Source organism: Oryzias latipes, chromosome 14, assembly GCF_002234675.1.
Source record: "Oryzias latipes chromosome 14, ASM223467v1".
NCBI classification, from domain to species: Eukaryota; Metazoa; Chordata; class Actinopteri; order Beloniformes; family Adrianichthyidae; genus Oryzias; species Oryzias latipes.
Genome location: NC_019872.2, coordinates 19,645,482 through 19,664,099, shown reverse-complemented (window position 1 = coordinate 19,664,099; position 18,618 = coordinate 19,645,482). Strand labels below are relative to the sequence as shown.

Sequence of the window (18,618 nt, the reverse complement as noted above, 5' to 3'; positions counted from 1 at the left end):
AACCCTGCAGTTTAACCTACCTGGGTCGTCTGTGACCTCTAGTTGCCATTGGTGCTTTCAGACCAAGATAACTGAGTTTGATTAATTGGAGAATGGTCCACAAAGTTACTCCTTCATTTGATTTGCTTCAGTTTCACACTGCACTCTTCAGAGTGGAAAGTATTGGTTGAAATCATGTAATCACCATCACACACATTACACTGATTTTTTGCTCGAAACCCTCAGAAATGAAAGTGCCCTTTAGCAGAGAAACTCTTGTTTTTCTTATGGCCACTTTTTATTTTAAGTTACAAACAGCTTGAAAACTTGACATTTTGGGTCCGTTAGACTGTTTTGTTCTTTGTGTATAAAACAACGTGTCACGTTAATTTGTTCAGGTATGGTTTGCAGTGCTGTGAAAAAAGGGGTCATCATATTTTTAAAACACATCCCTCACTGTGGTTCACCTTCAGCCAGTTGGGATTTACCTGACTTGATCGAAGCGACCTTGTGATTGGACATCTTTTTGTTTGCATCACATGTTCATAAAAACATAAAGACAGTAGAAACACAACAGGAAGAGAAACTGACAGTTTGCCAGAAATTTATTATTTACCGGTACTTCCTAATCAATTTTCTACCTTTTTACCAACATAATTTCCTTTGTATCTGTTGCTTTCAACCAACACAGCTGTTACTCTTAAGCTACGTTCATACTGCCCTCTGAAAGGTGCATTCAATTGGCCACTTTTAATGAAATGTACAAATTGAACGTACTTAAAGGTGCGTTTCAGACTTCCGCATTCAGTACTCTAACGTTCACTCATAGCTAGACAAGTTTCTACAATCGTTTTCAGGCTCTTCATGAAAAACGCGTGGCCAGCTGATGCACATTGCAAGGGCTAAACCAGGCCAAACTTTGACCAATCGTGGACTCGGATTTTATAGTGACATAGGGATGGCATCCTTTTGAATTCACGGAAGTGTCAACTATTTGAAAATTGATCATGAAGGAGAAATTAATAACTGCTTTTTGAGCTTAGCTGGAATTATGTGACACCAAGTCTTTCATATATTGGAATAGAGCTGAAAAAGAAAAAGTCTGGAGCAAGATTTACGAGATTTCCACCGCTTTGATATTTTGCCCCAAGCCTCTTCCAACTGTTCATGGCAGACGCGCGCTAGTCAATAGTAGAAAAAGAAGAAGCCCCTTCCGTTTGTCCAGTGTAAACACTGTGGGCTACATGCATGTTCAAGAATGTGTACTTGGCGCATTCTTGAAAGCGCATCACATGCCCGTGATGTCCATAGCTTATAAACTACATCAAATTTTTAATACGCATCTATATCCTTTACATCCCTAGAATTTTCTATTCCCTTTATTTACTTTGCTGGATACCCTCTATGCGTTCACATCAATAAACCGCACCAGGGTTTACATGCAAGTGAAAAAAAGTCTGTTTTGACAGAGAAGTTACTTTTTATAGCTAAAAGAAATTCTCATTGCACCCTCGCTGTTGACAAATCAGCTCACAAACTACCAAGTCACCTGGGTCAGCACATGCTGCTAAACATCAAATCCTTTTCTTTATGTGGCGTGTCAAAGTTACTCTAAGTGCATCTGAAATTGACGTCTGCTTGGTGTGATGTCTGTGGCAGATTTAACAGTTCTCCTTCTGTGCAAGTTTATATTGCCTCAAATCAACTTAGATGCTTTATGTTGATGCATAAACATCCTGCTTGCTTGTAAGTCATGTTTAGTTATTGTTGCTGTTCATAGAGTGGGGGGGGGGGGGGGTGTTATCAGCCAGCTGTCATAAAGTCCTGCTAGAAAAGATGTCTCCTTCCCTGTGGAAGCTCAGGACCATCAGCAGATTTTTATCTAATGAGCGCTGCTAGAAAGGATATTGGGCTGGATCAAACCTGCGATATCAGGAGGAACCTGATATTGTTGGGTTGGGCTCCTGAAGGCAGGACCAGAATTTTAATTCCGTCGTTAAGCAGAAGCCAATAAACAGACTTGTGAACAAGCTGATACAATAGATTTATAGCAAAAAAACAAGAGTTTAGATTATCGTCCGAAATTTATCATGTACTGGGGTTAGAGATGTTCGTTTAGATGCCAGATGTTTAATGGGTTTAGTTTATAAAAAAACATCCTCTGAAGTTCTTGGTGCTAGTCACTGGCTAAATCACTCGGTTTTGTTTGACCTCTTTAAATGCATCCTCTGGGGCAGCAATAATCTCTGCTATTTTGGGGGGGCATGCTAGGTCAAAACAAGATAGTCACATGTAGGGGTGTGTATCAGCAAGAGTCTGCTGATGCACAACCAATATCTGCATATCTTTACATTTTACCGAAACACTTTTCGTTTTTTAAGGGTATGACTTAGAAAAAACTCTACCTGAACATTAATATGCCAATCATTGAAATAAAATGGTCAAATTCCTTTTATTTAATGATCACAATGTTAAGCACTGCAACTGTTCATTTACAAGTTGCTTTTACCCAAGAAAATTCAGAGTGCTTTTATTGTGGTAACTTAAAATGTTTCTTTTTTCTTAAAAGGAATAGTCAACATTGTCTGATTTCCACAACAAAATATTTTTCAGTATAAGAAAAAAAAGATAGACTGAATGTGCCTGAACCAACAATGATCTAAGAGTATGATTGAGTAAATAAAATGCTGTTTATTTTCAATATTGCTTAATATAGCTTCTCCAATATTTTTAAACGGTTCAGGAGCCTGAAAGGTGCTTGTATGGGGAAAAAAACACCAATTCTTTCGAGAAACAAAGTGTGATGAGGCAACATGGCAGGGTGAAGGAGAGCGCTTTAATGTGGCCAAGATGCTTTTTTTACATGACGGTGCACTGCAGCTGATCGGACTTTAGACGTATGGGTGATGCTGTCGCACGGTGCCCTTACGCCACACTCTATTCGTTAGTAAAGTGCACGTTCTGGCCCCTTAGGGCTTGCAAAGCTGCACACACGGAGTGTGTAGTTATCATGTCAGTGCCAGTATAGACGCCCATAGAATGTCCATACAAACTACATTCTTATTTTAGTTTGTTATTGTAATTTCTTCATCTCTAACTGTCTGTTAAGAAATATCCACTTATCACGTGAACAGTACTAATGGGCCTCTTGTGATTTGTACAGTATTTGGGGGGTCAAAACAAAGTGCCTACAACATGCCTATGTCTCACTTAATTCGCCCTTACTTACACTTATGTGTTGTACAAGTGTCCACTAAGACCTGTCGCTCACAAGATGCCAGTTGGAAAAAAATGTTGTAACAACATTGGTTTTATAACTTTAAAAAGTCATGTTAAAACTAAAAGGCATTACTTACATTTGAATGTAACGTGGATCACACTACTGAAGTAGTGATAATAAATTCAATTTGTTTCAGACTGAGATGCGGTCCATAAAAGAAGACAGACAAACAGAACATACAAAAAGAGAACTACAATTTACAACCATTCAAACAGAGTATAATCTCTGTGTCCAGTGCTTCCTCAGGGCAGAGGTGTAGCAGCATGAGCTTCTTCGGGGATCAGTCAAAGACTTTATAATTGCATTTTTAGACTTGTCCAGGCGCTCCATGAGTCTGTAGGTAAAATGACGTAGTAGTGCCTCACAGGTGGGGATGTGAGCATCCACAAACAGCTAACTGGCTCTTTACCACCTGGGCACCTGTGATAGGTATCGTTATAGGCCACTATGAATCTACGGAATGTCCCACGTCCAGCAGTAGTAAGAACAATACCTTAAAAGATTATTACTCTTCCTCTCAGAGGCTGTTTTTCACTTTTCATAGATTATTAATGACTCTTTATCTTCACCAAAGGAAGGATATAAGAAAAAGTAGAAGAGTCCTAGATTTAAACCTTGAGGTGCTCCAGATGAAATATTCCATGTGCATAAGCAGCAAAACTTCTTTCAGACCATTCAGAAACAAGTCCAGACAATCTGTCAGCCAAAATACGATGGACGTCTGTCTAGGCCCGGGCACAAAATCGATTGAATGAATTAATTTTTTGTTACGGGCGATTTCAAAAATAACTAAATCGAGTTTTTGTGTAATGTTGCATTTTTGGCACCCCAGAGCTTCCGTAGCATTAGTTTCACATGGCAGTATGGCAAGCGCCAAACAACAACATCATAGCACACACGAAACAGCAAGTGGCAATATGGCGACCAGTGAGAGTGGGAAGTTTGTTCCCAAGAAAGGAATAAAATCCTCTGTTGTTTGGAACTGGTATGGGTTTGCTGCCACAGACGTGGAGGAAGACACCCCATGCTGCAACATTTGCCTAAAGCCCATCACAGTCAAAGGCTCTCACTCGCTCTAGCATGGCACGTGCTCAGTCCTCTTTACACAGTCAGCACCCAGACACACATACTCATTCTACAACTTATATATAGTTAGTTAATTATTTAGATAGTTAGTTGTTACTGTTATCTGTTATTAAAGAATACTGCGTTGTAATTATTACCTATACCGGTATTCATTTGCGACGCGGCCGCCAGAGGATTTTTTGTCCGGAGGCGGGGCGGGTTGACCGCGACTCCTGCTACTTCATCATCTTCTCTGTGGAGAAGACAGGGTTTCTTGATTTAATTAAAACCTTAGACCCCAGATATGAGCTGTATTGTTAATCCTTTAGAAAATGTTGCTACTCTCAAGGTGAATGTCTGTCTTCTTTTAGTCTAGACTACAAAGTGGTACTCAAAACACAGCTGGGACTTTAAGTAAGTAACCTTTTTATTTTGGACACGTGAAAGTGTAGAATAACAAAATGAGACAAAAACAAGACAACAATTATATAAAACAAGAGAATTATACTAAAAAAATTTTTATAAACAACACAAGCCCAAAAAGGAGTGAGAAGAAAAATCTTAAACTTAACTTTGATTCCAAGAGTGTGTTCATTTATTTATTATTCATCCCATAAATGGGTGTTACTTTTGTCTTGCGCTTGCGTAAATAAAAGCAAAATTTCCTTTAAGTTGTCTGCCGTTTGTTCTTATTGGTTTCCCTAAGTGTGTGTGTGTGTGTGGGGGGGAGCGTGAAAAAAATCGGAAATCGAATAAAAATTTTTTTTATAAGAGATGAGATTTTATTTTAAGGCCATATCGCCCAGCCCTACGTCTGTCACAGGCTAGAAAGAGGTCTACCATTGTGTCTATGTCACAATGGCAGTTTTTCTTTCTTTTTTTTTAAGTGGCATATTGTGGTCCTTACGATCTTCCACTGTGGTTGTTTCCAAACTGATCCTGCCCCAATGATGGCCTGGAGCAGGATTGTTTAGTTAATCCTGACTTGGATTCTCCTGATCCTGACAGAGGAAGCAGTAAAACCAGCAAGGTGGAGGTTCCAGAGGACGACCAATGTTTCAGTGGAGGGATTTTCATAGAAATAAGACCTCCTGATTTTTCAAAGATGTTCCGTTTCTTAAAAAAAAAATAAGGTGTTAACAAATTAGATACAAATTGATCAAGATTAGGATTTGCAAGATATGTAAATAACTTATTTAATCCTTGTTTAAACTGGATCCTCTGTTGTTTGACAATGAACATCAATTTATTTTATGTTTTTTATTTCATTTGAGGAATTTTTAATGCATCTTTTTTCAATGCTGTTATAAGTACACTGCAGGAAATGCATTCCTCCCTGCTGTCTCCGTTTATCTGCACCACCCCAGCCGTGGTCACAATTAACATTCCCCCCCAAGGGATGTGACAGGAGTGTCAAGGCTCACCCTGAAGCTGTGCTGAGTTTCTGTTTTCCTCACAAGTAACCCTGAGCTGTGAAGGTCAGCCAAGTGTAGTTTTTTTTAGTTGCAAGTTTTTTCAGTTTGAAACTTGCAATCCTAGCCTTTTTAATTCTGGAAAATCTAAACCACACATTTTCCTGAACTGGGTTTTTCTTTTATGTCAATATCTGAACACTTTTTCACTTACACAGGTTTTTTGTTGTTTTCTTAACAGTTTTTGTGGTATTTTCCTTGTTGCAAAAACACTCTGCTACCTTGAAAGGATTGTAAATTTCCATAAAAAATGATTATCATTCCTGTTAATGTAAACTAAAATATAAAAACAGCAAAATAATCTAAATATTTTTTGGTATAGGCATCAAAAATACATAAAAATACATTTTCTTTTTAAATCTGAGTGCGTTTGAACTGAAACCACCCCATCACTGTTCAGACTAGACCTGAACTGCAGCATCATCAGAGAAGCGTTTGATCACTGAAGGCTTCAGCTAATTTTAATGAAACCCCTAACACGCTGCTTCTTTTTGTTTATGTGAGTCTGAATTAGATCAAAGAGAGCAGATCTCTCACTCAACCTCAAACCTGAGCACAAATATAAAAGCGAGGAGATGCTGATGATCCACAGCCGGCTCATCGGCCGCTGGAAACAAGTGACTCATGACTCATTTTCCTGCCATCCACTCACATGGGAACCCCTTCCTGTTGCAGGACGGCTTCTTTCCCCCCCCCTGCAACAGAAGAATAGATTCTCCCTCCTCGAACAATTTGACGCAGCAGGGGGTTGAGCATCTTGCCTGGGCTCTGCTCCGGCAATGTCCACTCTGCTGCGTGGGCGTTCGGCTGTCAGGTGCCTCTTGATGAAGGAGCCGCATAAAAGCGGGCGGAGGCATCGCCATCAATTCTGCGCAGCTGAAGATAACCACATGTTTTCAGAAACACCAGCCTGCTCACAGAGAGCAGGACCTGATTCCTGCAGGGAGACCAGACTTCTCTCAGCCTCGTTTTTGTGTGTAATCGCTTTTGCTGTTGAGTGTACAACAATGATTTATGATCAGGTGTTTATGAATAAAATGGTGGGGTGTTTTTTTTTTGTTTTTTTTCCTGCAGCTTGTTGAGGCTGTTATCTCTGCTGGTGAGTAGAGAGGAGGCGTTATGATCGCCTCTGCAGGCTTCCACTGCACAAACCAACATTTTGTTTTCCCAAATCATTATAATTATCCTCTATTATTCCACAAAAAGGCATGACCATCCTTTAATATTCAAATAGAATTCCCACTCCCACTTTTCAATGATTTTCCTTAAGTTCAGAGTCTTTAAAATGTTGTAATTGTGTATTTTCTTTATTTAGCCGCCACCTCTGAGAAGATCTGGTATTTGGCATCTTGTACTGTTAAAAAGTGGCAGAAAAACTGTCAGATAAAACTGAGAAGGCGACTGTTTGATCATCTGAGCGTCCTCATCTGACACTCTGCGGTTTGGCAGACGCCGCAGCATGAAGCGGTGTGATGCAAACACGCCGGTGCCCAGGCAGATCAGGTGGCGCACAGTTTGTTTTCATTTGTTTATTGATTTCATTGAGAACTGCCAGCTGGAGTGGCTTCCTAAAAGCACAGTGAACCATTTACACAATTCTAATTCATTTTCTAATCAGACATGTGATTAGACTTATTAAAGGGTTGTTGTTTTTTCCGCATATGATTTTCAGAGAATCTCTCTTTGGTGAATTATAAACCTTAAATGAGAATACAATTTTTATTATCTGAAATAGTGGTGCCCAACTATCGTTCACCAGACTGGTACTGATCCGTGGGACGGTTGGTACCGGGCCACAGAGAAAAAACACGTCCCACATTATATTCATAATCTCACTCTGAGAGAAGTTTTATTTTGAAAAACTACTGGGTTCTTTCCAACTCATTCTGTCCCTATGTCAAGCCGCTAGGTCACAAATCCATCCATTACTTTCTTAAAGTGGCTGCACCGACCGCTAAATGAAAACCACCAAGCAAAGTTAGAAAAAGACAAACGTATTTGGAACATTTTTTTCACAAAAAAGACTCAGCGAGGAAACAAAGAAGAGCCTTTGACTACAAAATAAAAGAAAGCTGAATTTCACAGACAAAAACCAGGAGTCTTGACTCTACATATGGATTTATTGTGACAGTTGTTCCCACAGACTTTGATAATAATGCAGAATACTCATGTTAATGTTGCTAATAAAGTCATAATAAAGTTGGTCAAAAGGTGGATTCAAGTTTATTCAGGAGAAAATTTAAAATTAGCCAAATGGGTTGAAAATTGAAAACAGCATGAAATTACTAATAGCAGTCAGCAATAAAATACATAAAAGATAAATAAGAATGCAAAGAAACAAATTAAAAAAATGTAAAATAAAATGACACAGACTTCAAAGCCATAAAGTGATTCTAAAAAGGTGGGTTTTTAATTGACATTTAAAGTTGTTATGGTCAGATATCACGCGCAGTTCTGCAGGAATGTTATTCCATAACTGAGGGTCAGAAATGGAAAAAGCACGGTCACCCCAGTGTTTCTGTTGTGACATTGCACATCAGACAAATTATTTATCTACCGCATCTGAAAAGTTTGACGACGCAGAAGTTGGCGTTCAATTTCTTTTGTTTGTTTGTTATGGGTGGATTGAAAATCTTTATGACATTTTATTGGTTGCTACACGCAATCTAGAAAGTTTAAAGCAGCTGATGATTTTTCACAGAAGATGAAGATGGACTTTACCTTCAAAAGGGAAACATGACACTTAAAAAAAATTGCACGCCAACTTTAGCCTCATAAAGACCGATCTGTGAAAATGTTGTCTGACGTTAAACCGGTCTGTGGCCTGAAAAATATTGGAGACCACTGCTCGAAAAGGTTTTTTTCTTATAAAAAAGAGAATAAGTTTATGAATTATAATTTTTGTAGGTTTAGATTGCCCAAGTGTGAGATTAAAAAAACTGTTTTGATAGTTTTTAATAGGGACCATGCACATCACAGAGGAAAATGAGGAGAAATGAGGAGCTTGAATATTATACCCATAATGCACTGTAATGCTGCCCGCTTTCCTTTGTTTGCTTGACGCATAAATGTCACGTTAAAGTTAACCAGTCTGCAGGATTGTGGAAATGTCTGCATTTTTGTGGCCCACTCTGTGTATGAGCGAAAAGTGATCAGAGTGATAGTGACTTCCACCATGATTAAACTGGGTCAATGTAACCCCCACCCCCTCCACCACAGGCAAGGCTGGAAAAGGGAACAAAAAAAAGAGAGCTGAGGACACCATCACCAGAATCTGTGCACGGATTTAAGCATGGGGACGCTGGAGCGTGCTTTGCTCTCTCCATGGGTTGGTAATCGTGTCGTTGTGGGACTGAAGACATCCCGAGATTGTTTTGACGTGTTCTTCCCTCCTCTGTATGTCTGTGCTTTACACTGCTATAATCTGGATCCCTGTATTCTGCCCGCTGTTGTTTCCATGAGCCAGTGTTGTCATGACTATCTGATCCTTCCTGTGCTCCCCCTCACTGACTTTCAAAGTGTAGCTTTGAAAATATTCCTGTTAAAGGAAAATCCACCCCAGCAGACTGAAAGAAAAGATTCCAGCTTAAGAAATCTCCATTAAAAGTACCCTTAAATTCTTCAGTTATGTTTTTCTTATTTAAAATACGGCTGATATGGATAAAGTATGAAACACCTTTACATTTATAAAGGTTTCAATCTGACTACCATGCCAGTCTCTTTTTGCAGAAATTTGTCTTTGTTGTTTATTAGCAATTGTAAGACTGAATGAAAAGAACAACATGCACAGATTTACTAAGGAAAAGATCACATAAAGCCACAGAACAAGATGCACACATTTTGAAATTGATGTCAAATGTTTCCCATCTGGTCAAATTCCACCATACGAGTTTAGACCAGTTTTTCCTTCTGACTTCCTGTTTGTAGTTGGGTTCAAATGAAAGTACCTGGGGTCCGGTCAGTTTTCCCCAATTACTGCTTGGTGGCTTGTAACACGACCAAGTCCGTCCCCATTCGCATCAAAGAAAATGTCCCACTCCAACTGTCTTTTATTATCATCGTGTATATTCAGTGCGTTCCCAGTGGTCTTTTAACTATGAGTATGCTGGTTTTACCCAAAATCAAGAAACCTGTGCTGTTTTCAAGGACATAGTGTCTGCAGAACAACAGGGGATAATCAAAAATTCACCTGAGTAGTGGGTGGGCTGTTTGTGCGGAGTGAGCCTGTCCTCATTTCCCATCATCACTTTGTTTACACTCTCTCCCGCCAGCTTACAGCCCCTCACACCATCTATCCAGCCGTAGAATTTAGACCCAGATGCCACCTCAGACCAAAAAAAAACAAAGACGTACATGGATCTATTCGTCTACAAGTGGATGCATCAGATTGGAGCAGAGCAGGAAGCCAGTGTAGATTTTACTTAACTACAAGCCATTATTCATCTGCTCCTCATGCGATTTTAACCATTGTGCTATCCTATGACCCAACCCTTACATTGACATGTTATTCCTACCATGACAAAGGTGGATAAAGGTGAAAATGATTTCATGTAATCTATGGAAACCAGTGAAGATCACAAATAATTGAAGAAAAAAGGTTCAGCGCACTGTCTAGTGGGTCTTGATGACCCAACTCCCAATGTTAAAGTGCCTAGGATAGCACAAGGGTTACGATTAATTTTACTTTATAAAAGTCCTCCATCATTATAGAAATGCCAGAAGAACATGTTATTAAAACTAAAACTTGATCTTCTTTGGAGTGGGTCTTTAATGACAAAATAAGTTTTGCAAAAAAAACTTTTGTAGCCTTTCCCTCTATGGAGGTATTCCCGTTTCCTCGTTTACTCTGCTCCTATCAGCTTGTTGTTTGCAAAGGCCAGGGTGTGAAAACACCACATTTGGCTACAATAAAGAAGGTACAAAGCTGAAACTCTGGTTTCAAATTGGTTTAAAACAAATTAATACTCTTTGTGACACACCCAATAATCAATCAGCACTTGCAATGGACAGTCTATAGGAATGGATCAAATAGTTTTGGTTAATTAGTTCAAAATTTTAGCTCTATTTGAATACAGAAAGACTGGTTTTCATTAATCTATTTGAATTTTCATCTACAAAACACAGTATCAGCTCATATAATCCTATAGATATATATATCTAGATATATTTATATATCTAGATATATAGATGTAAATTAAGCTTAAATTTGTATTTCTGAGTACCGGTAAACCTTTATTCCAATCGTTGTAAATCAGGTGGAGACACAAAAATGTAATTTGAAAAAGAGCTATTTGTGACGTGGAAAATACAACACAGGTTTTTGTTTTTTGTCTAAAAACAGAATCATCATTATTAAAAGATCACTGGGAACGCTTTGAAAACGGATCAAAAGTTGATTGGAGTGAGACTGTAACAGCTCCTTTGAGATAAACTCAAATCCAGATTGAAAAATCAGGCATTTTCTGAGTTTAAACTGTCAAAATCTAACAGGGGTTCTTTGAAATAAAAAAGACCAAATTATTTCAAGAAATATGGAAAGTTTTTACAGTTTCAACAGAAAGTCAGGCACATTTCTGTTGGCAGGATTGAGACCAAATGTTTTCGTCAATATACTATTCTTTAAAAACCCCCAAAATACAAAAACATCTTACTGTCGCGTTCTTTCAAACAAAACTTCTTTTTTGCTGTAAACCTAAAGTAAAAGGACATTTAAGCAGAAACTGTATTTACCAGCATGTGAGGGTGGATTCTCAAAACCATCTATGATTCAGAGTGAACCCTTAATGCAACAACAAAGTAACATGAACATTATACTTTATGATCAAATATGGACACATGTTTATATTTTTAAAATAATTTAATTACAGACGTTTTATTACAGTGCTTGGACTTTTTTATACTACGGTTAAACCTGTGTGATGTCTTTCTGCTGAGTCATGGTGTGAAGATTTCCTCTCCAGCTGAGTTGTGTTACTGTGTATGTGGTGACCTTCTGTTCATACCATGGCCTGAACAAGTGTTGGTCTCTAATTAGCCCTAAAGCACCTGGTTAATTTGGATTATATCCGGGTTTTTATTTCAGAAACTCATACGCCTCCTCTGAACAGAAAAGTCTACAAAAAGACAAATTGCCACTGTAACTGTCACTGTAACTGTAACTGTAACTGCTGGTAACTGCAAAGTCAGCAGTACAAATATACATTTATTTTAGAATAAATAAATGTATATTTGCCACACATTGCTGTAGTACTTTATGCTACAGTGTTATTTCCCACGAATACATTTGTAAAAATGACGATTGATTAGACTAAAGTTCCAAATCTCTATGCAGAAAGAGCCAGTGTGGTCATCAGGGTCAGATGATGGTCTGCTAGGCAAACACTTGTTTTACCAAATTCCTTTGAAATCAGACGAGTTTTTAACTGTCTGACCTGCGGCCGTGGTGTTAACAGGTGTTGAATGCATGAGGAAAAGGATGCAAATCCATTCCAGTGCATCATGCACCTCCTTGTTTTTGGAGTGTTTACCTCCTTGCTACAGCAAATATTCAGAAGAACTATGTGACGCATTTGACTGTATACAAGAACTGGACTGAGTGAGTGTGACATTACTCAAAGAAAATGACTTACTTCCAGCTCCGACAAAATGAAGTCAATTCAGTCGCCATTTTTTCATACTATGGATGTTGCCATGTTGGAACCAGAAATCATCAGTAAGTCAGTAATTAGTCCAAGTTGGTCCGAGTTAACGTTTTTGTGGCAACCCTTTTCGCCAATAGGGAGTGAGCTTGTCCACACTCCTACCAGTTGAAAGTAGGCTGCATTAAAATCTGTTAAAATTTTTGAATGTTCCGTGTGGGGGCCAGTGGGAACCACACATTCATTAAATTTACAATACTAAAAAATTAATGTGAAAAAAACAAGAACATTTTAAAAACAGGTAGCAGACCAAGAATTATTAATTTGAAAAATTAATTCTCAGTTAAAGGCTAAATTCCTTCACCACTCACTACATAGTGCACTATACAGTGCATTCACCATTTTGTTGTGCTTTCTGAATGTACAATTCCAAAATCAAGGGCCCTAAAAATACTGCTGAGACTTCTGGGAAATTTCTAGGGTACCCACAATTTTAGCATAGCTTGAAGGAAAAACAAACAAAACAAATCAGCCATGTTGCGTTGTGGCAAAGTCTATTACAGTTAATTGATTAATTACACTAGATTACAGTAGACCACAATTCATTGCGTGGAACAGTTTTGTAATATAAATAAGGATTTTCATTCATTTTTTCACAAACCATCCACATTTTCATCATCAGAACAAAGTGGATTCATAAATGTAAAATGCTCGTACTTATTACTTTTTACTTTGTAAATTCGTGATGTCATATTTGTCATTATAAAATAGTAGTGAGTATAGTGTTCAAATTTCTTTTAAAATCCAGGCCACTAGATAATCCTAAACTATATAGTTTTTTAGTTGGGGAGGAATTCAGACATACGAAATTTGATTTTGACTTGTTAGAACCAGCAGGTACTTCCTATTTGTGTTGCTAAGGGGGAGGGGTCCCTCAGTCCATTTCTCATATACATTCAATGTGTGACACATTATTATGGTTCTAACATTTTTGTTTGTTATTCACAAGATGGCTTTAATAGTGACTTGTAGAAATATGAAAGAATTTCATGAAATAAAATTCTTTTTCAAAGAATTTCATGAATAGTCATGAAAAGATTTTTCCTCTAAAACTGACAAAGTGAGTCTCAAACTTTCAGCATTTGATCCTAATATTTTTTTTTACTTTTCTGTGTTTTTGTCTCATTGGACAGCTTTGCATAAACCCAGATGCCTCCCCTCCCTCTTGACGAGCGCATAGTGGTCATTCAGCGCCCAAAAAACCTAGCTTTTTGTGAAGCATCCCCGGAAACCATCTCCCAACACCCGTCTCACATTACCTCCTCTTCTAATGGACACAGTTCTCATCATCCTCATGTCCAACCGTCTCAGTCCCAGTGTTATTTACCCTCCTACAAGTCTCAAAGTGTGGAATGCAAGCGCAGGTCCTCCCGAGTGCAAAAGTGCAAGGGCGAACACCCCGTCATCCCGCCAGTTGTTAGACACATCCCAAGCCACTGCCACAGCAATGGCACAGTAACGCTGGGCCCACGGCTGCCCTCCCACACACATACCATTGATATCAAGGTGAAAGTGGACAAAGGTGGGAGAGGAGTACCCAGCAACTCGTTAGGGCGTGGTGGAAGTTTAAAGGGTGGCAAAGGGAAAGGTGTCTTCAGTCAGCTGGATCAAGGACAGTGTGAAAGAAGAACTGAAAGCACAGAGAGGCCAAGGGGAGTGGAACACAAGTCACAGCGAATACGCCAGCTGTCGTCCGGCCCAGGAGGGGTCCTTCAGTTTGTTCCCGCTCAGGCACAGCAGTATAATTTCCGAGGTGAAAAAGAAAAGGAAAACGCTAGCTTTCAAAACAGAAGCGAGCAGAAAATTCCCTCTTTGAGTCACAAGAAGACGTCCAAGCTGGGAACTGCCCATCAGAGCCATAACAGCCACAGTCTGCCCTTCCAGCACAACTCAGTCCCTGTGCCCCATGCTGCCATCTTAAACTCAAACCATCCTTCGTCTTTTTCCGCCCAGTCCTCACATGTCCCAGCCTCGACCCAGCAGGCTCAGCGGCCTCGCTCCAGGGATCAGCGCCCTCATATTTTTCATGGGCTTCCCCTCTCCCCTTGCTCCTCCAATGCTGGAGGGTTCCCCAGCCCTGACCACACTTGCACCATTGACTGTAGGCATCCTTTTATTTGTGGTTGCTTGAGGCTGGTGAGATGCGGGGCATGTAAAGGAGATTCCTCTAGTTTCCGAGGGCGGGGAGGAAGCACCTCCACCTCATTTTCCTGTGGTCCTAATGTTGAAGCAGTTAGAGGAGGCAGCAAGGAAATGAGCCTAAGAAATCTGGGTGGGTGTCTTTCCACCACATCCACATCCAACACATCTTCGTCCAACAGCACTGTGTCCGACTGTCGAGCAAACCTGTTCAAACCTCTCCGATGTGCCTCTTGTTCAGGTGAGGCCAGAAACTTTGAGAGTCCTGCAGTCCTTCGCAAAAAATTAGTAGGAGGATGCTTACCTTGCACTCCTTTGTCCTCCACAGCCCCACTGCGGGCAATACAGAGCTGCGTCACAGGTTGCAACCCCAAAGCCTCTCAGACAGGCAGTTCCACCTGCAGCTACTGCAGCAGTGACCCCATAGTGGTGACATACAACCCTCGTCGTGGCAAACCCCCAGGAAGAAGCATTGGAGCCCCTCATCCAATGGCTATGTTCCACCCCAACGGTGATGACTACAGTGCACGCAGTAAATGGCCCGAAGAACTCGCCAACAAGATGACCCAATCTAAAGGCCAAAAGACCAATTCAGGTTTAGGAGCAGGACTTGGAAAGAGCTGTGCAGTCCAGAGCCAGGGCGGTAGCAACGGGACAAGCCCAGTCCTCCTGGACTGTCAGAACCTCCAAGATTATGCACAGAAGCATTTTATAGACCTGGCTGGCCGAAGGCAGTTTCAGCAAGGCAAAATGTCAACAATTGATTTTGTGGGCTCCAGGTTTGGATTGAGGTATGACGAAGGGCGCAGTTCGCTCAAGAGGCTTTTGACAAAAGGGGAAGAAGCAGGCTTTAGCGATGGCCCTGACCAAGATGAAACAACGCCATATCACAGATCTCCATCCCCCCGCTCAGTGTCCCTGCCATCACCCGTTTCATTTTCTCCCCCACCCTCCGCTCCGAGCACACTTATCAAACCCAAGCCTTGGCAGAGAGACAGGGATGGAGGACACTCGTTACCATCGGCTCAGTCACTTCACCTGGCCCTGAACTCCCTGAACCGGGAGCAAGATGAAGAGAACAATCGGAGTAAGTTCTATTTGTAGAGGGTTAATGTAGACCAGGGGTGCCCAAATCCAGGCTTCGAGGGCCGGTGTCCTACATTTTTTACAACCAACCTGCCATTGAAGCTCCAATGTGGCTAGACACACCTGATCCAGGTAATCAGCAGCAGATAAGGCAGGGTTTTTGAAAACTAACAGGAGACTGGCCCTCGAGGCCTGAATTTGGGCACCTCTGATGTAGAGTAATGTCACTAGTCTAGCAATTGTTTAATCCCCTTACATGTCACGTTTGTTTGTTTGTTTGATAGTTAGCTAGTTTCTTTTTGTTGCTAAATGATATTATGTCTAATCTATCAAAATGTAAAGGTTTTCTGATTTAGTTTTTATGGCATTTTTGAAAACATCACTTGGTTATTTTTTCTTTGTTTTCCTACAGTGCGCCTCTCCCTTCCTCTTTCCTCGTCTTTGCCAGCTTCGTTGTCCGATGAGACCGTGATGACTCCTGATGCAGAGAACGCGGTCATCAGTCCGATACTGCCCTTCCTGTTCCTGGGAAATGAGAGGGATGCTCAGGACCTGGACTTGCTGTTGCGACTCAACATCGGCTATGTGGTCAACGTGACAACACACCTACCGCTCTACCACATCAACTCTGGACTGCGCTACAAAAGGCTCCCAGCCACCGACAACAGCAAGCAAAACCTGCGGCAGTACTTTGAGGAGGTTTTTGAGTTCATCGGTAAGAAAGAATTCTGAGTATGGAAGGGGTATTAATACTTATTTGGGTTAGAGAAACTCATATTGATAATGTCCTACATTTAAAGCAGATCATACAATAATGTCGTCAGTTTTATAAGTTAACGTTTTCTGCATGTTCTTTTTCTTTTGGTCATTGGGACCCCAACCATTAACCCCTTCACGTCCTATGTTGCTTATTTGTGACGTACCATTAAAGACCCACTCTGATCCTCTTTTGATCTTTTTTCAAAGTGCTCCCTGTGGTCTTTGAATTATGATTATGCCGTTTTTAGCCAAAATTAAACTTGTCATTTTCTAGGACAATGTTTTTTCAGGAGTTCATCAGATATTAGCCTCTGAGTTGTAGGCAGGATCGTTGGCATGAAGTGAGCCTCCTTACACGTCCCATCCACCCTTTGTTTACACACTCTCCCGCAAGCTTACAGCCCCTCACACACCTAACCTACCATTAGCTGTGCAACGAAAATGGCGAGCATTATTGGCGCTATCCAGCCATACAGTTTTGAGACAAATGATAGCTCGGACGAGGAAAAACCAAGATGCACCAGGATCTAGTCATCTACAAGTGGATGAATCTGAATAGAATAGAAACAGGGAGCTTGTACCCCACCGATTGTAGATTTTACGCAACAACTACAAGCTTTTTTAAACAGCATTTTTCTGTCTGCTCCTCATTCACCACAACTTGAATAAAGAAATACTCAAAAATTTTAATATTCTTTATCTATGTCCTGAGCTGAGCTTTGGTCCAGCAGCAGTTGACCATGTCCTAACTGACACATTATTCACATTATAACATTTCTTTTTGGTTTCTTTTGAGTCATTTAGTAACTAAGAGTGTTAGATCCACAAAAGGTGCTTTTTGTTGGATTGTCCTCTTTCCTTTAGGATGTGAAAGCTCACCTGACCTCTGGTGTGAAGCAAACAAGTGAGCCCCGATTTATTTGAGAAGAAATCGCTCTGTCTACAAGTAAATAAACTTGGTTGTGGTTCACTTGAGTATAAATGGTCCAGTTCATGGACTATTTCCACTTGAGTAAACTACAAGGTGTAAATGGCATCAGTTCCATGCATCTCAAGAAGCATGAAAAAGAACATCCCTATGCACAAATCTGAGTAAACATAGAGCTATAATGTGACTTTATTTCTTCATTTTTCCTTTAATATCATGGTCAGAACTTGAACAAATGATGATGAAATTCAGATTAGAGACTAAAAAGTGACAGATTCATTGAATGGTTGGGAGTTACTATTTTAACTTACATCTTTATGTCAACTGCTGGCAACTCAAAACCTCAGAATTTTCCACTTTTTTTTTAATGGGCATGATCTGAGTCTTACCCATGTATTCAAAGTTAATGTGTTTCACAACCTCTAAGTTTTTGCTTTGTTTTTTTTAAAAAGAAAGAGTTTCATCAAATCTTATGGAGCCTTAGTTAAGGTTTTTAATTGATAAGTATTCAAAGGTAACCCAACCATCAGTCAAAGGAAAAAGGTTTAAACTTTACCACAACTTCTAGTTTTTATTGCACAATTTAGTTCGAAAATTCTGAATATGCTTTTATGGAATAAACTGTGGGTTTGTCATTGAAGGAAAATAGGTATGGAGACGATAAACAACCAAACGAAAACTTTCAAGCAAACGAGTTCAGTAAAAACGAGCTAATCCATCATCAGATCATGTATGACCTATGCTGGAAAACTAAAACCAGAAACAAAGAAAAAGATTTCATCTGTTCTTGTCTAAATGAAATAGTAGGGACCTAGTTTTGTGAAAGAACATTTTTACATTTACTGTAATGTTAAACAAAGTGGTTCTAGGGGGCCCTGCAATATTTACTCTAGGGCCATAAACTGCTGAAGCTACATTTTGTTATTACACATTTACCGTTTTTTTCTGAGTATAAGTCGCTCCAAAGTATAAATCGCCGCTCTCAAAAATTGTTTGGTTAAAAAGAAAAAAAATCTTATATAAGTGGCACTTTTACGCCAAGCCTGGCGTAATGCTGCATTAATGATGAAGACAATTCATACGTCAGATTTGTGTCCGCTGCCTCTTTTTCGACGCACATCAAATTTGATGCTCAATGCTTGTCTAAAATGTCTTCATAAATCAAAAACTCCCGCCACTTGAGGGAGAAGCTATCATTAGGTTTTTAGCGCC

The 18,618-nt window shown here is 39.9% G+C and overlaps 1 protein-coding gene across 2 annotated transcripts in view; it reads left to right on the top strand.

The window, feature by feature from the left end:
• LOC101166327 (dual specificity protein tyrosine phosphatase CCP1) overlaps window positions 1-18,618 on the top strand; it is a 29,505-nt gene that overhangs the window by 3,794 nt on the left and 7,093 nt on the right. The window contains exons 2-4 of one of the 2 annotated variants that reach the window (XM_020709020.1): window positions 6,472-9,124; window positions 13,628-15,720; window positions 16,132-16,434. In XM_020709020.1, coding sequence (XP_020564679.1) covers window positions 13,644-15,720; window positions 16,132-16,434 — 2,380 coding nt within the window. In that variant the 5' untranslated portion in view covers window positions 6,472-9,124; window positions 13,628-13,643. The remainder of the gene's footprint in view (window positions 1-6,471; window positions 9,125-13,627; window positions 15,721-16,131; window positions 16,435-18,618) is intronic. The other variant, XM_004076687.3, reaches the window with a different exon arrangement.